Below are 21,083 nucleotides of genomic sequence, written 5' to 3'. Positions count from 1 at the left end.
TCCCTGTGTGACCTCACTTATCTTTGCCAGCTTTGTGGGCTTCTCTACTGCTGGTCTGAGAACAAATGGAAACTCCTGGAATAGATGTCTCATATCTCATTTCCTTTGTCATTATTAGTATACTAGTGGGAGTAGGTTTGATGGAAATATACTCTCAAACATTAATCAAACCAGTGCTTCTTATGAACCATCAGGATGAAGTACCAAGTTCAAGGACAATTCTGCACGAACTGCTCAAAGCCAGCCAAGTGGAGCAAGAAGAAAGCCAAGCAGAAGTCATTCATTACCACCACCCTCAGCACCTTTCTCCAGGACAGGGTAACTTATTTTTGGTAGAAGAAGAGATAACCTGAGATAGCTGCCCCATATTCCTTCAGAAAAGAAACGGCCAGCAATATTGGGGAAAGAATATGGGTGTCAGGGGGCAGTAAGCAGAATGTAAAGTGAATAAGTAAAAAGATATTAATACAAAAATATTTACTTATTTAAAAAATTGGGCAAAATATATTATTTAATGTCTAGTGTGTATACACTGGCAATAACTTTAACACACAGAGAGACTAGATGTTGTAAAGTAGGGTGCCTTTGTTTTTGACATAAACTATGAACATAGCAAAGATAAATAAAAAAGAAAGATGTGCATCCCAAAGATCCATTATTCTCCTCAAGTCTAAGTGTTTGTGCTCACTTTTACCAGAACTCTGGAAACCTCTGTTAATCCAGGTCTCAGGGCTCATCCAAAGTACAGTCCTGAGCCTGATATGGCCAAGTGTTCCTGTGTTGGTGGCTGACCTCTGCCTCAGGCTTCAGAGGCACTGGAGGGGCAGTCTTGGCCTTCAGGTGGCAGCCATTCCAGGTCCCCTACCATACCAGATAATGAGTCTTCCACAGATGCCTGTCATATCAAAATTAGAATTTTGGGTATTCCAAAGATTTGGATGCTACTCTATTCTATGAAAAGAATGCCCACTATCAAGGAATTCACCGTTAGAAAATATTGTCCAGGTTTTGTATAATTAAACCTATAGGAGAAGGATATTTGCCTCTGTGAGACAGGAAAACCCTGGGAAATTGGAGTGTATGTCACATGAATTGACTCAGGTGGCATATTTATTGTTGTGAAAAATCTATAGTCATGATGAATTGGTTACCTGCGACCATACAAGTTAACCAATGTCTGTATAATTGTTTTCCTTATTTGAAAGTGAGTAATGAGATCATCAGAGCAGTGGTTGCTAAGAATAAAATCACTGATTAACATGAATGATAGCACTGTACAGAGCATGGGCTTAATTTTCTGGGTCCAGTGCAAATAGCTGGGAGAGTTCAAAACAAAACCAATAAAAACAACAGGAATACAAACAACAACAATTGTTTAAAACCATTTTGAGTGCTGAGATTACTGGCATGTACCAACTCTGGCAAATTTTTTTTTGTATTCATAATAAACAAACAAACAAACAAACAAACATCCCTATTCCAATTCTAGCAGTTGCATCAGAGAGAGATGTGTGACACTGCATGTTGCTTCCTTTCTTCAGAAAGCTCAGGTCGTCAGTCCTATACCAGGTCAGCTGGACCTAAGACAGTGTAGTTGAACTTCTGGCTGCCATGGCATGATTCTACAACAATCCTTTTCTTGGTAAAATTGAGCCTGTATAGAGTAAGCTGCTTGTTGTTGGATCTAGGAGCCTTTAGGCCAGCAAACACATAAGCCACCCGTAGTGAAAGAGAAAAAAAAAATCACATTGGAAAAAAAATATGTGCCCTAATTGTAAGAAAAAGCCCTCAACTTTGAAGGCATCACCTATCTCCCCCTGATTTTTGAGCTCTGCATATTGATATTGTGTGGCTCAAGAAGGTAGTGAATTTCAGATGTTTTCTGAAAGAAGATATACATGATTTTTCACTCTTAAATCTGTGAGGTTAGGGGGTATATTAGCACAGGTTTAGCAAAGCCAGCATAAGAACACAGAAGCCAGAGATGATAATGCCAAAGGGACAGCATCCTGACCTTATAGACACATTAAAATTGAGGTTTCATCTCAACTCAGCCATTGCATTCCCTGCCCTACATTCTGAGTTATATATTTGCTGTGAGTACAGTATGATGTTACAACCTGCAACACCCTCATTGCTCAACTTCGCAATTCAGGAAGACAGATACTGGAGAAGTGATTGCTATGGGGCTACAATGTAGTAATGTACAGTCCAGGATGACTTTTGCTCTCTGATGCCCACTTAAATTGTCTGGTTGTATTTGAGAACAGGACCATGTGCAAGAAAATGTTTTGAAGATAGGACAGCAAGTTTACCATTTATATTTGCCCTGTAGATGATTCCATATGTTCAAAAAAATAGGGAGTTTTCCTTGTAAAAGATAGGATTGTAAACCAGTGATTTTGAGAAACTCATGGATATATATGTATATATATGAAAAGAATGCCCACTATCAAGGAATTCACCGTTAGAAAATATTGTCCAAGTTTTGTACAATTAAACCTATAGGAGAAAGATATTTGCCTCTTTGAGACAGGAAAACCCTGGGTAATTGGAGTGTATGTCACATGAATTGCTCAGGTGGCATATTTATTGTTGTGAAACATCTACTACATCCACAGTCCCTAGAGATTTGGGTGCTAACAAAATCTCTTAAGCATGTCAGAGTTCTAACCAACGTTCCCCCTCAAAAGCACATGACATCTAATGAAGCAGTAGAATTCTCCAGCTTTGGAAGGAGAGGTTTCCAAAGGGGATCCCACTGGTCCATGAGAGGCTCCAGGAGAGGCACCCCAGAAAAGGACCAAGTTGGGGAGAACTAGTTAGCAGGTAGGTCATGGCAGTTGCTAGTGGCATCATCAGTAATGCCTTCCTTGGAGAATCTCTTGTATCTAGGAGAGAACTAGAATCTTCTGCGTTGTCACCTGTGTTGTGACAGCAACTGCCTGTGGTTCATCACTTCTGTTTGCTCTGGGATCACCAGCAGGAATGTTTTCCCGGCTGGTCAGGCTATGTCAGAAAGAGAATGGCGATGAAGGAGAGACCAGACCAACAGAGAAGGAAGAGGGAATCCTTTCTCATGAAAAAGGAAGAAGGAAATCATTCTGGAGAAGGCACAGTGAGTCCTGGGCAGAGTTGGGGAACTTCCTGGTAGAGGTAGGCTTGAGCTGGGCTGTACAGGAGTAGGTCTTACAAGCTGAAGCCTTGGACTTTGCCAATGTCAGACAAAGATTCAAGAATTTCTGATGATTAGTTTGAAAGAGCCAGGAATTGACAAACCTGCAGCTACTTTTCTGGGAGCTATTTAATTTCATTTTGAGTGGCAAAGAATGCCAGGAGTGGGCACTATGAGAATAACAGTGTGTCCTTTCATGGAAGGGAGTTGAAACACTTCATCTTCCAGATTACTGTAGGTAACTTGAGTCTCTGATGAAAAGAACAGAGAAGGATGCTCCCCTGGTCATGTCATGTGGTGAGGTCTCAGACACTTTGGATTAATTAGTGCTTGATAGTGCTAAGCACTATGAACTTCAGGATTTCCCTGCAACACATCTGATATGACCTGACAATGTTCCCCATATCTTTATGTCTGAGGCAAATTATAGATTTCAGGGCAAAGGGTCCTGTAATAGGGAGTGTGGCATATGTCTGACAATGGTGGTTAGGAAGAGGAACATAGCTTAGCAAACCAGCTGGAAGATAGCTTTTCTGCTCTTTTAAGGATTCACCCCGTCTTTACCTTTTCTCTCCATCAATCTTCTTCTTGGGACTCTGAATGGTCTCCCCTGCCCCTGGGCCATCAAGTATGCAAATTCTTTTGTGTTTATCTATCTGCAGGGTCTGCTAGAAATACTTCAACCCAAAATTCCAACATCACTAATCAGATATCAAATATAAATAAAGTTAGAGAACTGAAATTGCATAAGATGAAGATCAGCAATAACATGGAGGAAATGTGTGGAATCCTGAACGTTTACATGTATGAGGATTTGAATTACAGGTAGGAATTATGCCCAGTACCCTGTTGCCTGTATTGTGCCATCTGTTAACCCAATGTCCTTCTATGAATGGAGTGTGATCTCCCATCATTCAATTAAGTAGCCCTGACAGGTGTTTAATTGTTGGATAAACAAAGTGCTGTGTGTTTATTATCAACTTATTTTGTACTTGACCCTGGGATGCTTGCAATCTGATTGTTGCTGTCGACAGCTGGAAGGACCTGCTCACACTTGTTGCCTCTCAGTGTGTGAATGCAATGACTGCAGGCTTCAAGGCTTTACTCTGATATTGTTCATTATAATCTGAGAGATGGTACCTCCTTGGATTTATTTGGCATTCTAATTGTGTCTGTGTGTGTGAACTTAGGCTCTGTGTGTTTTGTTCAGGACTGAGGCTCTGGGACCTTTGATGGGGTCTGAGGATTTGTGTGTTGCACAGTTTGCAGGTAGTGTTAGTGTTGAGTCCATACAGGTCCAAAGTGATCACCAGGGAAGTTTCTTCCTGGTGTTTCCTTGGTGTCACACGGGAATCTCCTGGGGGAGGAGATGTGATAAAGCCTTTCTCCTGTAAATACTAGTTGTGTCCTCTGGGAATTCACATAACAACAGGAACCAAGGAATGAGAATCCCTGCCTTAAAAATAAGAGGAACGTCATTACAGATACCTATTGGACCCTTGCCTGTGGCACAGTGTATTGGAAAATTGTCATAGAAGTAGTCTATTCCTTCATGCTTGCCCAGAAAGCTCTTGAAGGTCAGCTAACTCCATTAGGTCTCCTTGCTCTGCTGTCCTCTGCCCAGGATAGTAAGTTTAATTAGCACCAAGGGGACCCAGTTTTAAGGAACTAGGATGTGGCATGCAATTGGCTTGGGTAGTCCATGATACAGCCTGTTTGCACATGATTATTGAATCCTCAGTTCAGCAGATTATTTGCTTCTTGGGCCATGCCCTAACACAGGATGAACACTGAATTCAACATCATTAAATCACAACATGAGAAGACAATGTTGGATATGGATAAAATGACCCAGTCCATAATTGCTTCCATGAAGTTCTCTGAGGAGCTGTTAAAAGATAACTATTCCTACAGGTGAGTCAGTGACACAACTGAGACCCCGAGAACTAGGCAGGGAATCCTTCTGTCCTTTTAGGACTTTGAACAAACGCAAGGGCTCTAGTTCTATGTTATCTGTTTTTTATTTAGGAACCCTGCCCTGAGGCAAGGGTCTTGGATTTATACCTCTTGGACTCAGTTGTCCTAAGTGTGAAGAGTGTCCAAGACCCTCCAATCTTAATTCTTCCAAATTCAAGGTCCTCTACATAGAAAACTTTTCTACCACGTTGGGAATATCCAGGAACTCTGAACCTCTAGGGTTCTGACCACAGATTAAAAGATCAAGGATTCCCTACAAAAATGGAAAGAGTGTACACTTGTTGGGTCAGCTCACCTCTCTCAGAGGAGATAAGCCCTCTCCCTGATGAAGGTTTTATGGTACCACAGACCTATAATCAACCATAAAGAACATTTCCTCTTCTGTGATGTATAGGGTGCACTCTTGGTGTCAGGGCTCTCAGAAGTTTGTTGAGTCCTGTGGAACATGGGTGGTATCTTGATTTGACCTGCCTCTGTTTGGTGCTGCTATGTATACTATAGACTCTTCTGGGACCGTCTGGGGTTCAGGGCCCTTGTGGGACCATGGGACTTGTAGGAGTGGCAAGCCAATGGAATCTGGCTGGGAATCACCAATTTTTTTTTGTGGATCAGCATCAAGCAGAAACACCGCCTCTGTGAGTGCACTCAACTAAAGGAAAAAGTGAGGATATTACTGAATGAGAACAGAAAGCTGCTGGTGGAGCAGGCTGGAACGAAAGTGTCCCATGGGGAAGAAAAGAGGTTCTGTGAGGAGGCCAGCAAGAACATCTGTGCCTCAAGTGCCAAGGAACAGCAGGTAGGATGATGTGTATCAGAGGCAGATTGCCCTCATGTCTAACCATAAACATAGACAATCCAATATCATAGTCCACCAACTTCTCCAGGCACTCACCTATGTCTCCTCCAAGTGTTTGTTTATGTGATCATCTACAGGGCTCTCTGTGGAGGTAGCCTGGTTCAAGAAACTGCATGTTTGGCATGCAAATGTTCCTGTTCTGCTAGAATCACTAAGGGGGATAGGTTGTTTACACATCACAGTTCTACATGCATTAAGTTTGAAGGATGCTGTGTTGGAGCCCTTGTTGAGAATAGCAAGAGCTTTGAAGGAAGAAGTAAAGGCCTGTAGCTCATTTGCTTTACAGAGATCTTGTGAGATTCTAGGTAGGAAATAGTTTGCAGGGATGACACCTAGTGTAATTGAAAAATAAGTGGATTTCATTGCTGTCTTTTGGCGGCTTTTCTATTCCCCCCTTTCCCCTCTATCTCAAAATGGTCTCTACAGGCTTCATATATCTTGGTTCACACTGAGAGGTCCTGAGTAGCATATTGTCAGTCCCATTTTCTTTGAGTGATGTTGGAGAGGTCATTCCTGGTCTGAGAGTCTGGAGTTGTCTGGATGACCAGAGATGACAGAAAGGCTTCTCACAGGCTCAGGTTTGGTGTGAGATTTCTGAGGCTTCATGAAAAAATTTCTTAATATATGCCCCCTATTCTGACCAAGAAGAGTGTTCTCTAGTGATTTTTTTTTTGTTCTTCGGATGTTTTATTTTATTTTTTATTAGGTATTTTCCTCGTTTACATTTTCAATGCTATCCTAAAGGTCCCCCATACCCACCCCCCCAATCCCCTATCCACCCACTCCCCCTTTTTGGCCCTGGCGTTCCCCTGTACTGGGGCATATAAAGTTTGCAAATCCAATGGGCCTCTCTTTGAAGTGATGGCCGACTAGGCCATCTTTTGATACATATGCAGGTAAAGACAAGAGCTCCCGGGTACTGGTTAGTTCATATTGTTGTTCCACCTATAGGGTTGCAGTTCCCTTTAGCTCCTTGGGTAATTTCTCTAGCTCCTCCATTATGGGCCGTGTGACCCATCCAATAGCTGACTTTGATCATCTGTTAGATGTTTTTTTCTGTCCCCTGTGACAGGGATTCTCTGTCCAGCACTGGCTGTCCTGGAACTCACTCTGTAGACCCAGCTGGCCTCGAATTTAGAAATCTGCCTGCCTCTGCCTCCCAAGTGCTGGGATTAAAGTAGTGAGCCACTATGACCTGGCTTCCCTAGTGCTTTTTATTCCTCTAAAATAATCGCAGAGTCGTTGGGTCTCCCTTGAAACATCTCCTCTGCATAGTCTGAATTATCTTGGTCCTGAACCATAACAGATACCTCGTTGTTTTCTGGTCAGTTATGATTTTATGTGAATAAGTCTGTGTCTGCTTCTGTGTGTGTCTTTGTCTGTGACTGTGTGTCTGTGTGTTTCTTTTTGTGTATGAATTGTTTTCCTGACCTGTGCCTCTCTCGGTATGTTGGGAGGCCATTCAATGACATCTGAATTGTCCAGTTATTCTCTATATTACTTCTTTGAGCATTGGTCTCGCAATAAACTTGACATTTCCTGTTTTGTTCTGTTCAGTAGTCTTTGCATCTTCTGTTCACTATCAGGTAGCACCCCCTCTCTCGTTTATTTCAACAAATTGATAAACAATACAGCTATTTTAAAAATAAGTGTTAGATTTCTTCACTTTCCCTGCATAGAGTTATCTCCCTGGGAGATTTGTGTTTGTCTTATTGGCTCCACCATGAACATGCACAGAATCCTACCGTGCATCCCTCTGCTAACATGGGTTTTGCTAACTATATCGTGGGCATGGCTTTGTTTCAGGTTAGATTCCTCCTCATAGTTGGCACAATGCTGCATTTCATAAATGTCACAGCACGTTATTTCACCAGCTTTCTTCTGACTGATATTGAGGAAGATTTAATATCACATGAACTGTAATAGGTTAAAAAGTTCCTGGGTAGTGACCAAAAGTCACTGTCTTCCTCTGATGCTACCAAGGAACAAGTGTAGGTATAGTGAGGGCTACTGAGAGAGTCAACATGGGGCTTGCTGGAGGCTTTTCTTAGGAATCTCTTTCTTGGGAATTTGGTATTGTGTTGTCCAGGTTATCTGTGCAGTGCTTGTAACTTCCTCGTAGGACCAGAAAGTATCTGCATAAAAATTTTTATTGAAGATTAGTTAATTACAGATGAGGGCTGTAAAGACTGCCTGAGTCTAAGAACCTTATACACATACTCGTCAGAGGTCCTAGTAGGTGCTCATGCAAAAGGAAATGTCCTGGGCCACAGTAACTTTTTCATTGATTTGTGTTTGTGTGTCTCTGTGTGTGTATTGTGTAGTGTGTATGTTTGTATTTCTTTTGTGTGAAGTGTCTGTTAGTCTTTGTATGTTTGGACCACCTTTGGCTGAGCTTGTTTATACTAAAGTTGTGTGTTTGTGTAATACTAGGTAATTTTTTTGTTTGTGATATGGGTGCTTGTATTTTCAAATGTGTGTGTGTGTGTCTGTGTGTGTGTGTGTGTGTGTGTGTGTGTGTGTGTGTGTGTGTGTGATTGTGCATAAATGCAGCTGTGTGTGTCTCTAGAGGACAAATTTAATGAGAAATGCACTCTGAGGTTTTAGTTTACACCTATGAAATATCAAATACAGCAGTCCAATTATTCTGCATGCTCACCTAAAACCCAAGAAAAAAGGACATAAAAATTCTTGTAGGGTCAGATTTTTAACTGACTAGAGAGAAAACTATTCATTCTCATTCAAATCTTTAGAGCAAATATGAGGCATATGGTATATGGAGGTAAGGAGGAGGTTGCTGTATAAAATTCATGTGTTTATGTCCCTTTTCTGCTCTTGGTGAATTGTGAAGGACCACTGGAAGGTCAGGTGGCTCACTGTGTCTTCTAAGCATTCCAGGTTGTTTTCCTCAATGCCTGCCACCATTACATTTCTGCTACCTCTGCTCAGTAAAGCGTTGCCTTGTAGTTTGTCTTGGATTTTACTCATAGAGAGATTGAGTTGTTTGGAGCTAAACTTGCATCCAGCAGAATTCCCATAGATGTGAAGCAAACCAGGCCTGTTTCAGGAGCCCATTGAGGGTCTTGATAATCTAAAGTACTCACACTATCTTATCTGTGTAGATATTCAGCATGACTGTTCTTCAACATCATTTTGTCAGAGTTAAAATCAGCCTCAGTGGGGGTTGGGAGAAATGAGGACCTTCAGACAGTTCTGGTAGTATAAAATTGGTTATGTCTTTTAGAAGCCATGTTCAGAAAGTAGAAAAGAAGTCCACTTTGACCCAGTGCTTCCAGAACAAGGAGGAGTTATCCACAGAGTCTAGGCCGCTCAGGTTTGTAGTGGTCCGCAGAGCAGCCCTGAAGAAGAAGCTATCCTGATGTCCATCTGCTGAAGGATGAAAAGACCCTGTGTGGTGCAGCACTTCCATGAACTCAGTGTGAGATAATCCATGCAAGCATGTCCTTCAACTAGTCAGCCTTATCCTACTCAAAATAGTCCTGGCACAATCACATTCTGGGGAGAAAACGGTTCCTTTGGATCCTGGTTATAGACAGTTCCTATTACTCTGGGCTCATACCTTTGGACACCAAGTCAGTCAGATGATGGAAAAGGGAGATCCTATTGGAAGAAACTGTTTACTTTGGGACAAGTCAGAAACAGTGAGCAAGAACAAGAGGCTGGTCCACCACCAACATGTGACCCTAGGCTGGGAAACAAACCTATTCTACACAGCCTTGGGTACTTGCTGTGCCAGATTGGATAATAGAACAAGAACCCTGAATCCCAGACTGGTTTATGAGTGGAAAGCATATCACTGACTGCGCTGCCTATATGCTATGCCCACTAAGTACCTTTCCCATTCAAGATTTGTTTTTATGCCTCCAAATTGTCCTGGGAGATTTTTATATTAGTATTAACCGGGAAACTAAAGAGGTCACTGCAATACAATATGCTTGTATTGCATTAACTCAAATATTATGTGTGTTTGAGAGTGTGCCCTACAATAGTCATAGATGTACAGGGGTGTTGTTCTGTTTTTTCATGACCATCACATTTAAGGTTCATTGCTCAGCCTTGTGTATATTTTTATTTAGCATACTCTTGCAGATTGTTTGACCTATGAAGTACCCATGGGGTTTTGTGTTGTATGTTGTCTCTGGTTATTTGGAGATAGAGGGATTGACAAGAGGAAGCCTGTGAAGTTCCTGTACTGGAGAAATAATCATAGCCTTCACTTCAGTTCAGGGCACGCTCCCACCCCATAAGGAATCCACATGGTTTTCTAGGTTGCACACATCTCTCTTGGACTCACATTCAGACATTGTTCAATTGTTATTACTCAATATAATATACCCGCACAACTGGGGAAATGTGGTGTTTTTTAGAACTCCAGTATAATGTGCAGTTGACAGTTGCGTTTCTAGCAGTTTTTAAAAGGTGAGAAACAATTCCAAGCTCAGGTGTTCTATGACACTTGGGATGCACGTTATGATCTCAGCTGATAGGTCATGTTAGTTTGTCCAGCTGAATAGAGCTGTTCTGGAAGAGGCAGCTCAATTGACAAATGTTTAACAGGCCTTTCTTTCTTCCTTTCCTAAGTGTGAAATAGTCCAGCAGAAAGCATAACATGGCACCGACAACGACATGATCTCCCTCAAAGAGAAGTGTGGGGGAGGAGCACTGTGTGTGCACAAAAAATACACCACTGTTGCCTCTCATCCCTAATAACCATGGCTGTAATGGGCTGTATGCTCCTCCTTTATTTTGGTTTCTTTGGTATGAACAGGCCTTAATTTCATCTAGCCTCTGGCCCAGGAAGAGTGCACATTTAAAGGGACTCAGAGAAATGCTGAGACACATCAAGAGCTGCTGGGCATCCAGGAAGAATCTGAGTGCAAATTTATCTTTCCTGATGGGTCATCATCAATAATTACATGGAGATCAGTCAACAAAATTGTAAAACCTTGGGTCCAAGTCTACAACCTGTGTTCTGCTTTGACTTGGGAGGCCATATCCTTCAGACCCACATTCCAAAAGGAGAGTGTTGCTTAAATTTCTCCTGCAAAGATTGCTACCTCCAGGAACTGCTTTTCTACTAAGTTGCCAAGGACAGCCACAGGCTATAAGTCTGTGCTACAAAATGAGCAGACTAAGAATTTTGCTTTGCACAATTTTTGTGGTTTGACTTTGGTTTGAGTTTTGATTAGTTTAGTTATTTGTTTTTTCTTGTTTTGATTCCAAGTTTTGTTATTTATTGTTTGTTTATTTGTTCTTGTAATTAATTTGATATTTTGGTAAGTCTATAGACAGTATATATTGACTGTCAGCTTTCAGTTACAATTGAGTACATTGCATTTATTCTTATGACTAACATAGTATTCTCCAACTCTTTACTCTTAAGATCCTTGTTATTTCAGGTGTGATCATGAAATCCCACAGATATCAGACCCAGATGGATCTCTGCATTCTTCATGGAACTTGGGCTCCATAGTTTCTTTACAGCCAGACTAAACTTCAAAGTCCAACATACATTCAGTGTGGAGAGTGTGTCCAACTCTCTGGATAGGAACTTAATGTTGGAAAACTTACCCATGCTGCATCCTTGTTGTCAAATATTTAGCTACTGTGAAAATCCTGTGGATGATGGTGTTGAACACATTAACGTCAATTACATCAGTATTTCTGTAATAGCTCTCATTGAATCAAAGCATAGTCTAAGGGAATAAAAAGCTGTCAGAAAACACAGCAATGTATGCTTCTGCTTTCCTGCAAATATACAATCACTGGAAACTGGGAGTAGAGATAATAAATTCCAAAATCTTTTTGGGGATACGTGTCTGTGGGGGTCCTTCAAAGTTCATTTTATTACTTTATGATTCACCTGTGTCTGCCAAAAGACATCATTCAAAAATGTTGAAGATTTTAACTAGTTATCATCCTATAAAGTCCTAACAAATGCGTTTTTTATTTTATATTTTCATTACTTACATTTCAAATGTTAAACCCTTTCCTTGTTTCCCCTCGAAGATCCCCTTTTTCCTACCCCCAACCCCTGCTCCCCAACCCACCCACTCCCTCTTCCTTGCCCTGACATTCCCCTTTACTGGGGCACAGAACCTTCACAGGACCAAGGATCTCCTCCCAGTGATGACCGACCAGGCCTTCCTCTACTACATATTTAGCTAGATCCATGAGTTTCACCATGTGTTTTCTGTGGTTGGTGGTTTAGTCCCAGGGATCTCTGGAGGTGCTGGTTAGTTCATATTGTTTTTCCTCCTATGGGGCTGCAAACCCTTCAGCTCCATAGTTCCTTTCTCTAGCTCCTTCACTGGGGACCCTGTGCTCTGACCAATGGATGGCTGTGAGCATCTACTGCTGTATTGGTCAGGCAGTGGCAGAGCCTCTCAGTAGACAGATATATCAGGCTCCTGTCAGAAATCTCTTGTTGGCATCCGTTGTAGTGTCTGGTTTTTGTGGTTGTTTATGGGATGGATCCCCAGGTGAAGTCTTTGGATGGATATGAGGTGTCCTCCTGCCTCAGCACAAATTTGAACACAAATTTGTACACATGCATCCACACACAGGTGTACAGGCACACCAAACAGGCGCTGACACTGTAACCTAAGTACCTTATGAATCCCTTTGACCTTCTGGCCTATGCATCTTTTATCTGTCTTTAAACACAGACAACATACCTGACATACCACTTTGTAACCTCATGTACTAAAGAGAAGTTCTTTAAGTCAGAAGTGATGGAACATTACTGTTATCCCAAGACTCAGGAAAGGTGTGAAAATTACAAGTCCAGGGCCAGCCTGAGCTACATCATGCTATCTCCAAAACGAAACAAAATAAAGCAAAACCAAAGTTTGTTTTATAAGCATTTGTTCAGTTGGTAGAGTACTTCCCTAGCATGAACTCAGGGGGATGGAGACAGGTAAGTCAATTTCTTCAGCTTCATAACAAGTTTAGGACTAGTCTGAGCTACAGGGAAATGGGCAGGTGTGAGATCAACAATACTGTGTGTGTGTGTGTTCTGAGAGAGAGAGAGGGAGAGAGAGAAAGAGAGAGAGAGAGAGAGAGAGAGAGAGAGAGAGAAAGAGTTTATTGTTAAGACACGTAGATGTGACTTTGATAACTTCTTTCTTGAGCAGTCCATGGGCACTGTGGAGGTCTGAATGCAAATAGCCCCCATATATTTGGGAAGGATTAAGAGATGTAGCCTAATGGAGGAGTTTCAAAAGCCCATAGCATTCCTTGTCTCCTGCCTGTGGATCAGATATAAACTCTCAGCTATCACTCCAGTATGATGCCTGTCTCCTGCCATGCTCCCCACCATAAGAGTCATGGACTAGCCCTGTGCACCCATGAGCCCCAGTAGACGCCTTCCTCTATACGTTGCCTTGGTCATGCTTTCTCTCCATAGCAGTAGCAAAGTAACCAAGACGGCCCCCTGATATGTACAACTACCACCACCCAACCCCCACACAGTCGTTCTCAGTAAACTCCATTTATGGTTCATACAGACTTGTACTAAATTTCTCTTTTGTGGTGTAAGTTAAGAGTCTCATTTTTCAGTGAGTAGAAGTCCCCCTAAGGGACAGTTGCCAATGTTGAGCTGTGTCTTCCATTTCCACTGCCATTACTATGCAGCCCAGGACTGCTTGGGGACCTTTCCTGAAGTGCCTTCCCCAGCCCTTTAGTTTCAAAGGCCCTCTCTAGTCTCCTGGATTCCTGCCTCCCTGGTAGATGTCATGCTGGCTACTGAGTCACCTACAGCCGCCTTCAGGCTCCTTCTGTGATTATTCTCCAGAGTTGATTCCAAGAGAATAATCACAGAATTATTGATTCCGAGAGCACCTGGGTTGATTCTTGGCAACTGCGTGTCTTGTCTTTGGAGCTCTAAGCTGGAATCTGAAGTGCTGGGTCCTACCACTGTATAGAGGGGCTCTGCTAGAAGTATTCTCAGGGGATCATAAGAGCTAGCTTTCCCATGCTGCCCCTGGCGTTTCCCCTGCACATTTGGATGGAACCTTGTGTTTTCTATTTCTTTAAAAGAAAACATATTTATTTTCAAGTTTATTTTAGGTATATGAGCATTTTGCCCACAGTATATGTCTTTGCACCATGACTTTGCTGTATGCGTAGAGGCCAGAAGAGGGTGTCAGATCCTCTGAAATTGGAGTTGCAGATGAATGTTAGCCATTGTGTGAGTGCTAGGAACCCAACTTGGGTCCCCTGGAAGACAACCAGTGCTCATAACCTATAGCTGACTCTCCTGCCCTGAACGTGCCATTTCTTGAACTACAACTAAATCTGTCACAATTTATATTTATTTTAGACTCAATTGTTTCATCCTCTCTCTGTGGAAAGCAGACCTCATGTTGGTTTGTTCTTTTCTCTGCATCGTTAACAATCTCACCCAGCAGTCATGGAATACTTTTTTCATAGTTTTCTATACTGATCTCTTTGTTAGATGAATCATTTGTAATTATTAATCATTTTCTTCTCTTATAAGCAACATCAAGTGTGCGGAGAAAAAAAATACATCATCTTACCATATTTTAGCCAAAAGGAAGGAAAAAAATACATGCAATTATGGAATCCTGTTGCACATTAATAACCAGTAACCATGTTGAGACATAACCTACCAATTCAAAAATTCTTATTTTATCATATGTACACTTTTTACACATTGGGCTTTAGGTAGTTAAAATATTTAACAGTTTTTTATTTTTAATAATAACAATTTTTTTTTCTATTAGTAATGTGTGTGTGTGTGCAGAAGAACATGCTATCCTGGACATGTGGGGTCAGGGGACAACTTTGTAGCCTTAGTTCTCTCCTTCCACATTTATGTGCATTTAGTGATCTATTTAACTGACATCATTAGGCTTGTGTGGCCCATGCCTTTACCCACTGAGCCATCTCACCACCCCTATATTGTGCTTTAAAAAAAAATCTGTCTTTCATTTTAAAATGACATTTAGTTTTTTTGTTTCTCTTGATAATTAGGTGAGATGAGGACAACAGGAAAATAAGGTCATTTGTAGAATTTACACCTTGAGTTATGAGCTGGAAGTAACAGTGCATGTGGGATGGTCATGTTTACATGCCTGCAATCTCAGCACCTGTGAAGAAAGAAGAAAAAAGGAAAAGCTCCATTGTACTCTATGAAGCACCATAGGAATGATACTCGCCCACACAACTAAAGCGTAGCTGTTCCTTCATTGCGAGCTCCACAGGGGCTTCATAAAGTGGGATTGAGACCAGAGTTCTCCTTCCTTGCACCAGATGTATTATCAGTACTGAGATGCAATCTGCTTGTGAGCCTCCCTCAAGGGCAGTCCTCACTTTAGAGTCTTTATCAGTTTATTTCTGTGGGAAAGTGTTCGTCTCCAGCACGTTCCACTGAAGTCTGGCTAGAAAGGTAGAAACTACTGTTTTTTGTTGTTTGAATGGGAGATACACATGCCTCTATTCTGGGGGACTGCCTTCACCATGGTCTCCAGGGGCTGCATTAGAGGGAAGAAATAGCCCACACTGATGAGCATGGAAAAAAATGGACACTGGTTGCCTGGAGCATGAATATCAAAACTTATCAAGTACAGAGAGCATTGTGACAGATTGTTCCAATATATATATATAGTCATGTATACATATCTAATCCACATGCTCGTTTGACAAGGTTTTTTATGAAGGCTGTATGTTCTGGCCCTCTTAGTCTAGGTAAGGATTTATGACAGGTTCAAATGACTCATTTGGTGACAATGATGCTATGCGACTTCTGAGACTTCAAAGTGCAGTGTGAGTATATCTCTCTTTCTATCTCAGAATAAATCTTGGGACACCTGACTTTCGGTGTACAAAGTTCCATTCAATACTGCGAAGCCAGCATGCTAGAACAAGTGAGAGCCTGGCCTTGGAGCTGCAGATTCCTAAGAAGCCCTGCATGTACTCAGAGTCCTGAGTCTCAAATCATTAAGGACTACAAACTCTACTCAGACAAGAAAATCTGGTGGCTCCTGGGAAAATCCAGAGCAAACCCTTTTGGGTAGACACCTCCAGGATGCATGCTTTATTCCCTACCCTCACCCCTGCAAAAAGCAAACAACAACAAAAACCAAACCAAACAACCAAAAACAAAACAAAACCAAAAACCTCCAAACTAAAGCAAACAAGGTCACTGAGGAGAACTGCCCAGCAAAACACTACTAAGCATGCAAGAAAGCAAGCTGACACAAATGGGGCCCATATGTGGACAAATGGGAGAATTTATTCAGGCAACTATAAATAAAAGAAATATTTCTAAATAAAAGTGCTTAAAATGGTTAATGAGATGCTAGGCGTGGTAACACATGCCTTTAGTTCTAGCATTTGGGAGGCAGGGGCAGATGGATATCTGTGAATCTGAGGCCTAATCCTAACCCTAACCCTGTCAACAAGTGGCAGGGTAGCCAGGCCTATGTAGAAAGATCCTGTTGTACATACATGCCCGCCCACCCATGCTCACACACAGGTTTAAAAGATAAATAAAACACAAAGTATATTTAAAAAGACCTAACAGCTTTTTAAAAGAATGAGATGAAAGTTGTAGGGAGATTAACAAATGAGAAGACAGTGGTCATATTAAGAAATTAAGAAGCAGGCTAAACGGAGACAGGAAGATTACTACAAATTTGAAGCCAGTCCCATCTCTGTAGAGACTGGCAGGCCAATCACCAGAACTACATAGCAAAACCTTACCTCAAAAGGACAAGAAATCAGCACTGGCAACTGAACATTGTTGCAAACAAAATTAGGGAATTGGATAATATATCAGAGAAAATTATCCAAGACTAGCAAAACACACACAGACACAAACAAAACAAAACAAAACAAAAGAAAACAAATCATCATCATCACCATCACCAGCAACAACAACAACAACAACAACAACAACAACAACAACACCAAAGAGGAGAATGGTGAAAGAAAGATCGAGATTTGGAGGATAGTATAAAATCTCTGTGTCAAATCTAGTTATAGAAACTCAAAATAGAGAAAATTGCATGGAACAGGAATGAAGATAAGTAACAGTTGAATTTAAAACATTTTCAGTCTTCTCTTGAGGGACATCTGGGTTGTTTCCAGTTTCTGGCTATTATAAATAAGGCTGCTATAAACATAGTGGAGCATGTGTCCTGGTTATATGTTGGGGTATGTTTTGGGTACATGCCAATTAGTGGTACAGCTGGGTCTTCAGGTAGATCTATTTACAAATTTCTGAGGAATCGCCAGATTGATTTCAGAAGTGGTTGGACCAGCTTTCAGTCCCACTAGCAATGGAGGAGTGCTCCTCTTTCTCTGTATCTTCGGCAGCATCTGCTGTCACCTGAATCTTTGATCTTAGCCATTCTGACTGGTGTGAGGTGGAATCTCAGGGTTGTGTGGTTTGGCATTTCCCTGGTGACGAGGGATGTTGAACATTTCTTTAGGTGCTTCATGGTCATTCAGTATTCCTCAGTTGAGAATTCTCTGTTTAGCTCTGTTCCCCATTTTTAATAGGGTTATTTGGTTCTCTGGAGTTCTTCTTGAGTTCTTTGTATAGACTGGATATTAGCCTTTGATAGTATATAGGATTGGTAAAGATCTTTTCCCAATCTATTGGTTGCCATTTTGTTTCATTGACAGGGTTCTTTGCCATACAAAATGTTTGCAATTTTTTGAGGTCCCATTTGCCGATTGTTGATATTAGTTATCTGGAGACACCAAACCCAGACAATATTGCTGATGCCAAGAAGCACTTGCTGACAGGAATCTGGTGTGACTGTCCCCTGACCAATACAGATGCAAATACTCATAGGCAACCATCAAACTGAGCATGAGGATACCAGTGAAAGACCTAGGGGAAGGACTGAAGGAGCTGAAGGGGGTTGCATCCCCATAGGAAGAGCAATATCAACTAACTGGACCACCCCATGCTCCAAGAGACTAAACCATCAACCAAAGAATATACATGGAAGGATCCATGGCTCCAGATACATAAGTAGCAGAGGATGACCTTGTTCGGCATTAGTGGGAGGAGAGGCCCTTGGTCCTGTGCAGGTTTGATGACCCAGTGTAGGGGGATGCTAGAGGAAGGGTGGGACTGGTTGGGGGAGTGGGGGATCACCCTCATATAGGCAAAGAGGAGGCAGGAGAAAGAGGGTTGGGTGGGGGTGGTTGTGGACAGTTAAAGGGGGATATCATTTGAAATGTAAGCAAATAAAATGATTAATTAAAAATCCACCCCCCAAACCCAAAAAACATTTTCAGATTTAGAGAAGGATTTATATTTCAGGGTAAAATGAATATCAATTTCATAAGAAGAAACAAACAATCCTAAAACTAAAATCCACTTAGATTCAAACCATTAGTCCAAACACAAAATGAAAATATTAAAACTTGTTGGACAGAAACATAGTGAACTGAGAGTAGACATCTCATTGCTGGCCCGAGGTGCCAAAAGGTTGTTATGAAGGGTTGGTGTACACTTTCCATGTAGAATTCTGTAGACATTGAAATTTTGATTCAGGCATAGGAGGAAATAAAAATACAAGACTCAGAGGCCTTTGGTGAAAGAAATTGAAAAGCACATTCTCAGACACACACACACACACACACACACAGACACACACAGACACACGTACAGAGAGAGACACACACACACAGACACACACACAGAGACACACACACACATAAACACACAGAGACACACACACACAGACACACAGAGACACATACACACACAGACACACACACACACACACACACACACACACACACACACACACACACACCAGTGTCTAGAGTTCTGTGAAGCAATGCCCCTCCCTGCCTTTTTTGTCTCCCACCGCAGACTCTGTATCACTTCCCTCCTCTGTATGAGGGCAAAGCCTTAGAAGGTGGATGGTAATGTGGAACAGAGGACACACCCCACAATCTCCTAAAGTGTACTGTTCCCTGAGAAGGAAACAAGGTGAGGGGGAGGGGCGGTGGCAGCAAGGCTTTCCTAGAGCCCTGTAGTCTGATTAATACACACAATGAATGAAAACAGTCACGCTAAAAGTAGTGCTCTTAGGATGGTCTGGTAGTAGTGAGATCAAACCGTATTTTTAGGACATCCTTAAAACACAATGACTTGGAAGAGTTGAAAAACAGAACTAGTTATACTGTGCATTCAGGAGCAAAGAGAACACTTTTATTATACAGGACAGAATTTAATGTTATAAGACAATGGAGATGGTATTCTGTTTCTTGCTTTATGTTTTGAATTGTTTTATGTGAGTGTGTGCCTGCTTGTCTATCTGTGCATCATGTTCATGCAGGTACCTGAGGACAGAAGAGGGTATTGGATCTTTTGGAACTGGTGTTACAGGTAGCTGTGAGCTGCCCAAGGTGGTTACTGGACACTGAACGTGGGTCCTCAGGAAGAACACTGAGTGTTCTTAGTCACTGAGCCATCTCTCCAGCCCCTCCACCTACAAGACACCAGTTCCATTTATACAGAATCTGCTATCATAACCAGACCCCTTCCTTAGGTGCTCATGCAAGTTAGGACTTCAACGGGAACTGGGGAGATACCAACACTTAGAACATAGAAACAGCTGTATATGTAGTCACATTAATGAAGCAATCTGGATTATAACCCTGGCTCTGGGATTTACACAGGTCCCTGGGCAAGCTGCATTCTTCTTTTCCAGTTTTAATGTCTTTTCTTTCCTTCTTTCTTTCTTTCTTTCTTTCTTTCTTTCTTTCTTTCTTTCTTTCTTTCTTTCTATAAAAAAATAAAGTATGTGTGTGTTTGAGACAGAGACAGAGAAAGAGAGAGAGAAAGTGAGAGAGAGAGAGAGAGAGAGAGAGAGAGAGAGAGAGAGAGAGAGAGAGAGAGAGAGAGAGAGGAAACACAACTTTTTGGAGTTGGGTTGCTCATTCTGCCAGATGGTTTTGGGAGTCTGAAAGGCAGGCTTGTCAGTGAGTGCCTTTACTCCTGAGTTACATCACCAGCCTCTGCTCTGGTTATCCATGAATGGCACTGACCCTTGTGAGAACGAAGTGGGACGATGCAGGGGAAACATAACTCACAGGGTATCACAAGTCATTCTTTCAACAGACTTGAGAAACATGGAGTGTGCTGAGAACTGTACCAGAGCCAGGAAGATGGAAGATGTCAGTTATAATATTTGCTACCAGGAAGACGATATGTGAAAGCTGACTTCAAATAAGTCTTCTCAGTCATCATGACAGGATGGTGTGTAGCCATTTAGTGTAGAGAGGGCAGACAGGTTTTTGTTTTTCTTTTCTTTTCTTTTCTTTTCTTTTCTTTTCTTTTCTTTTCTTTTCTTTTCTTTTCTTTTCTTTCCCTTCCTTTCTTCCTTCTTCCTTCCTTCCTTTATTTCGTCTTTCTTTCTTTCTTTCTTTCTTTCTTTCTTTCTTTCTTTCTTTCTTTCTTTCTTTCTTTTTCTTTCTTTCTTTTTTTACCATGCAGCAAAGTCGGGAATACTTTTATGAGAAAGGTAGTCCTTAGGGTGAATTGTGAAAGATGAACAGGTGCTGTACAAGGCTGAGTAAGAGGAAGACCATTCCAGAACAGGGTGCATCATAAAGACAAGTGGCCTTAGGATAACCACCTACATGGAACTCCTTGTTCCAAGGGACTCCTAGTGAGGATAGTAGGACTTCAACTTGTGACTTGGGTCATGGCAAGAGGGATGACATATAAGCAGCTTAGAGAGGACACAACCAATGAAGGGAACCGGGGGTGGGGTGGGGCTTGGTTGGTCAGGCTCCTGAGGCCAAGCCTGACCACCTGAGTTCAATACCCAGCTCTCATATGGCAGAAGTTGGGAAACAATTCCTGCAAGCTGTCTTCTGACCTCTGCACACTTGCACATGGGGCCCACACACAAATAAGTAAAAATAGAGTAAAAACTTCAAAATTAGTAAGGAACATAATGCAGGCCAGAGAGGTGGGGGAGAGAAAGTGACAGGAAGGGGAAGCAAGGAGAGAAGGGGGTAACCCAGGCTTTTTTTTTTTTTTCTTTTCCTTTG

General features: G+C 41.8%; 1 protein-coding gene across 1 annotated transcript; it reads left to right on the top strand.

Annotated features, from left to right (window-relative positions):
• The first annotated feature begins 2,988 nt into the window (after nucleotides 1-2,988).
• On the top strand, nucleotides 2,989-11,434 carry Gm3727 (predicted gene 3727). Its single transcript, XM_011244863.1, has 5 exons — nucleotides 2,989-3,118; nucleotides 3,838-4,000; nucleotides 4,958-5,089; nucleotides 5,765-5,948; nucleotides 11,429-11,434. Exons 1-5 carry the CDS (start codon nucleotides 2,989-2,991, stop codon nucleotides 11,432-11,434), a joined length of 615 nt encoding a protein of 204 aa, XP_011243165.1.
• Nucleotides 11,435-21,083: the final 9,649 nt, after the last annotated feature.

This window comes from Mus musculus, chromosome 14 (assembly GCF_000001635.26).
Source record: "Mus musculus strain C57BL/6J chromosome 14, GRCm38.p6 C57BL/6J".
Lineage (NCBI taxonomy): Eukaryota > Metazoa > Chordata > Mammalia > Rodentia > Muridae > Mus > Mus musculus.
This window is presented reverse-complemented; position numbering and strand designations above follow the sequence as displayed.

What these genes read in the sequence shown, in the direction of transcription:
- Gm3727 (XM_011244863.1), top strand. Translation starts at nt 2,989, where the DNA reads ATGTTTTCCCGGCTGGTCAGGCTATGTCAGAAAGAGAATGGCGATGAA. An exon ending in TATGAGGATTTGAATTACAG is followed by an intron (nt 4,001 to 4,957) that starts GTAGGAATTATG and finishes GCCCTAACACAG; the next exon opens with GATGAACACTGAATTCAACA. An exon ending in AAAGATAACTATTCCTACAG is followed by an intron (nt 5,090 to 5,764) that starts GTGAGTCAGTGA and finishes TTTGTGGATCAG; the next exon opens with CATCAAGCAGAAACACCGCC.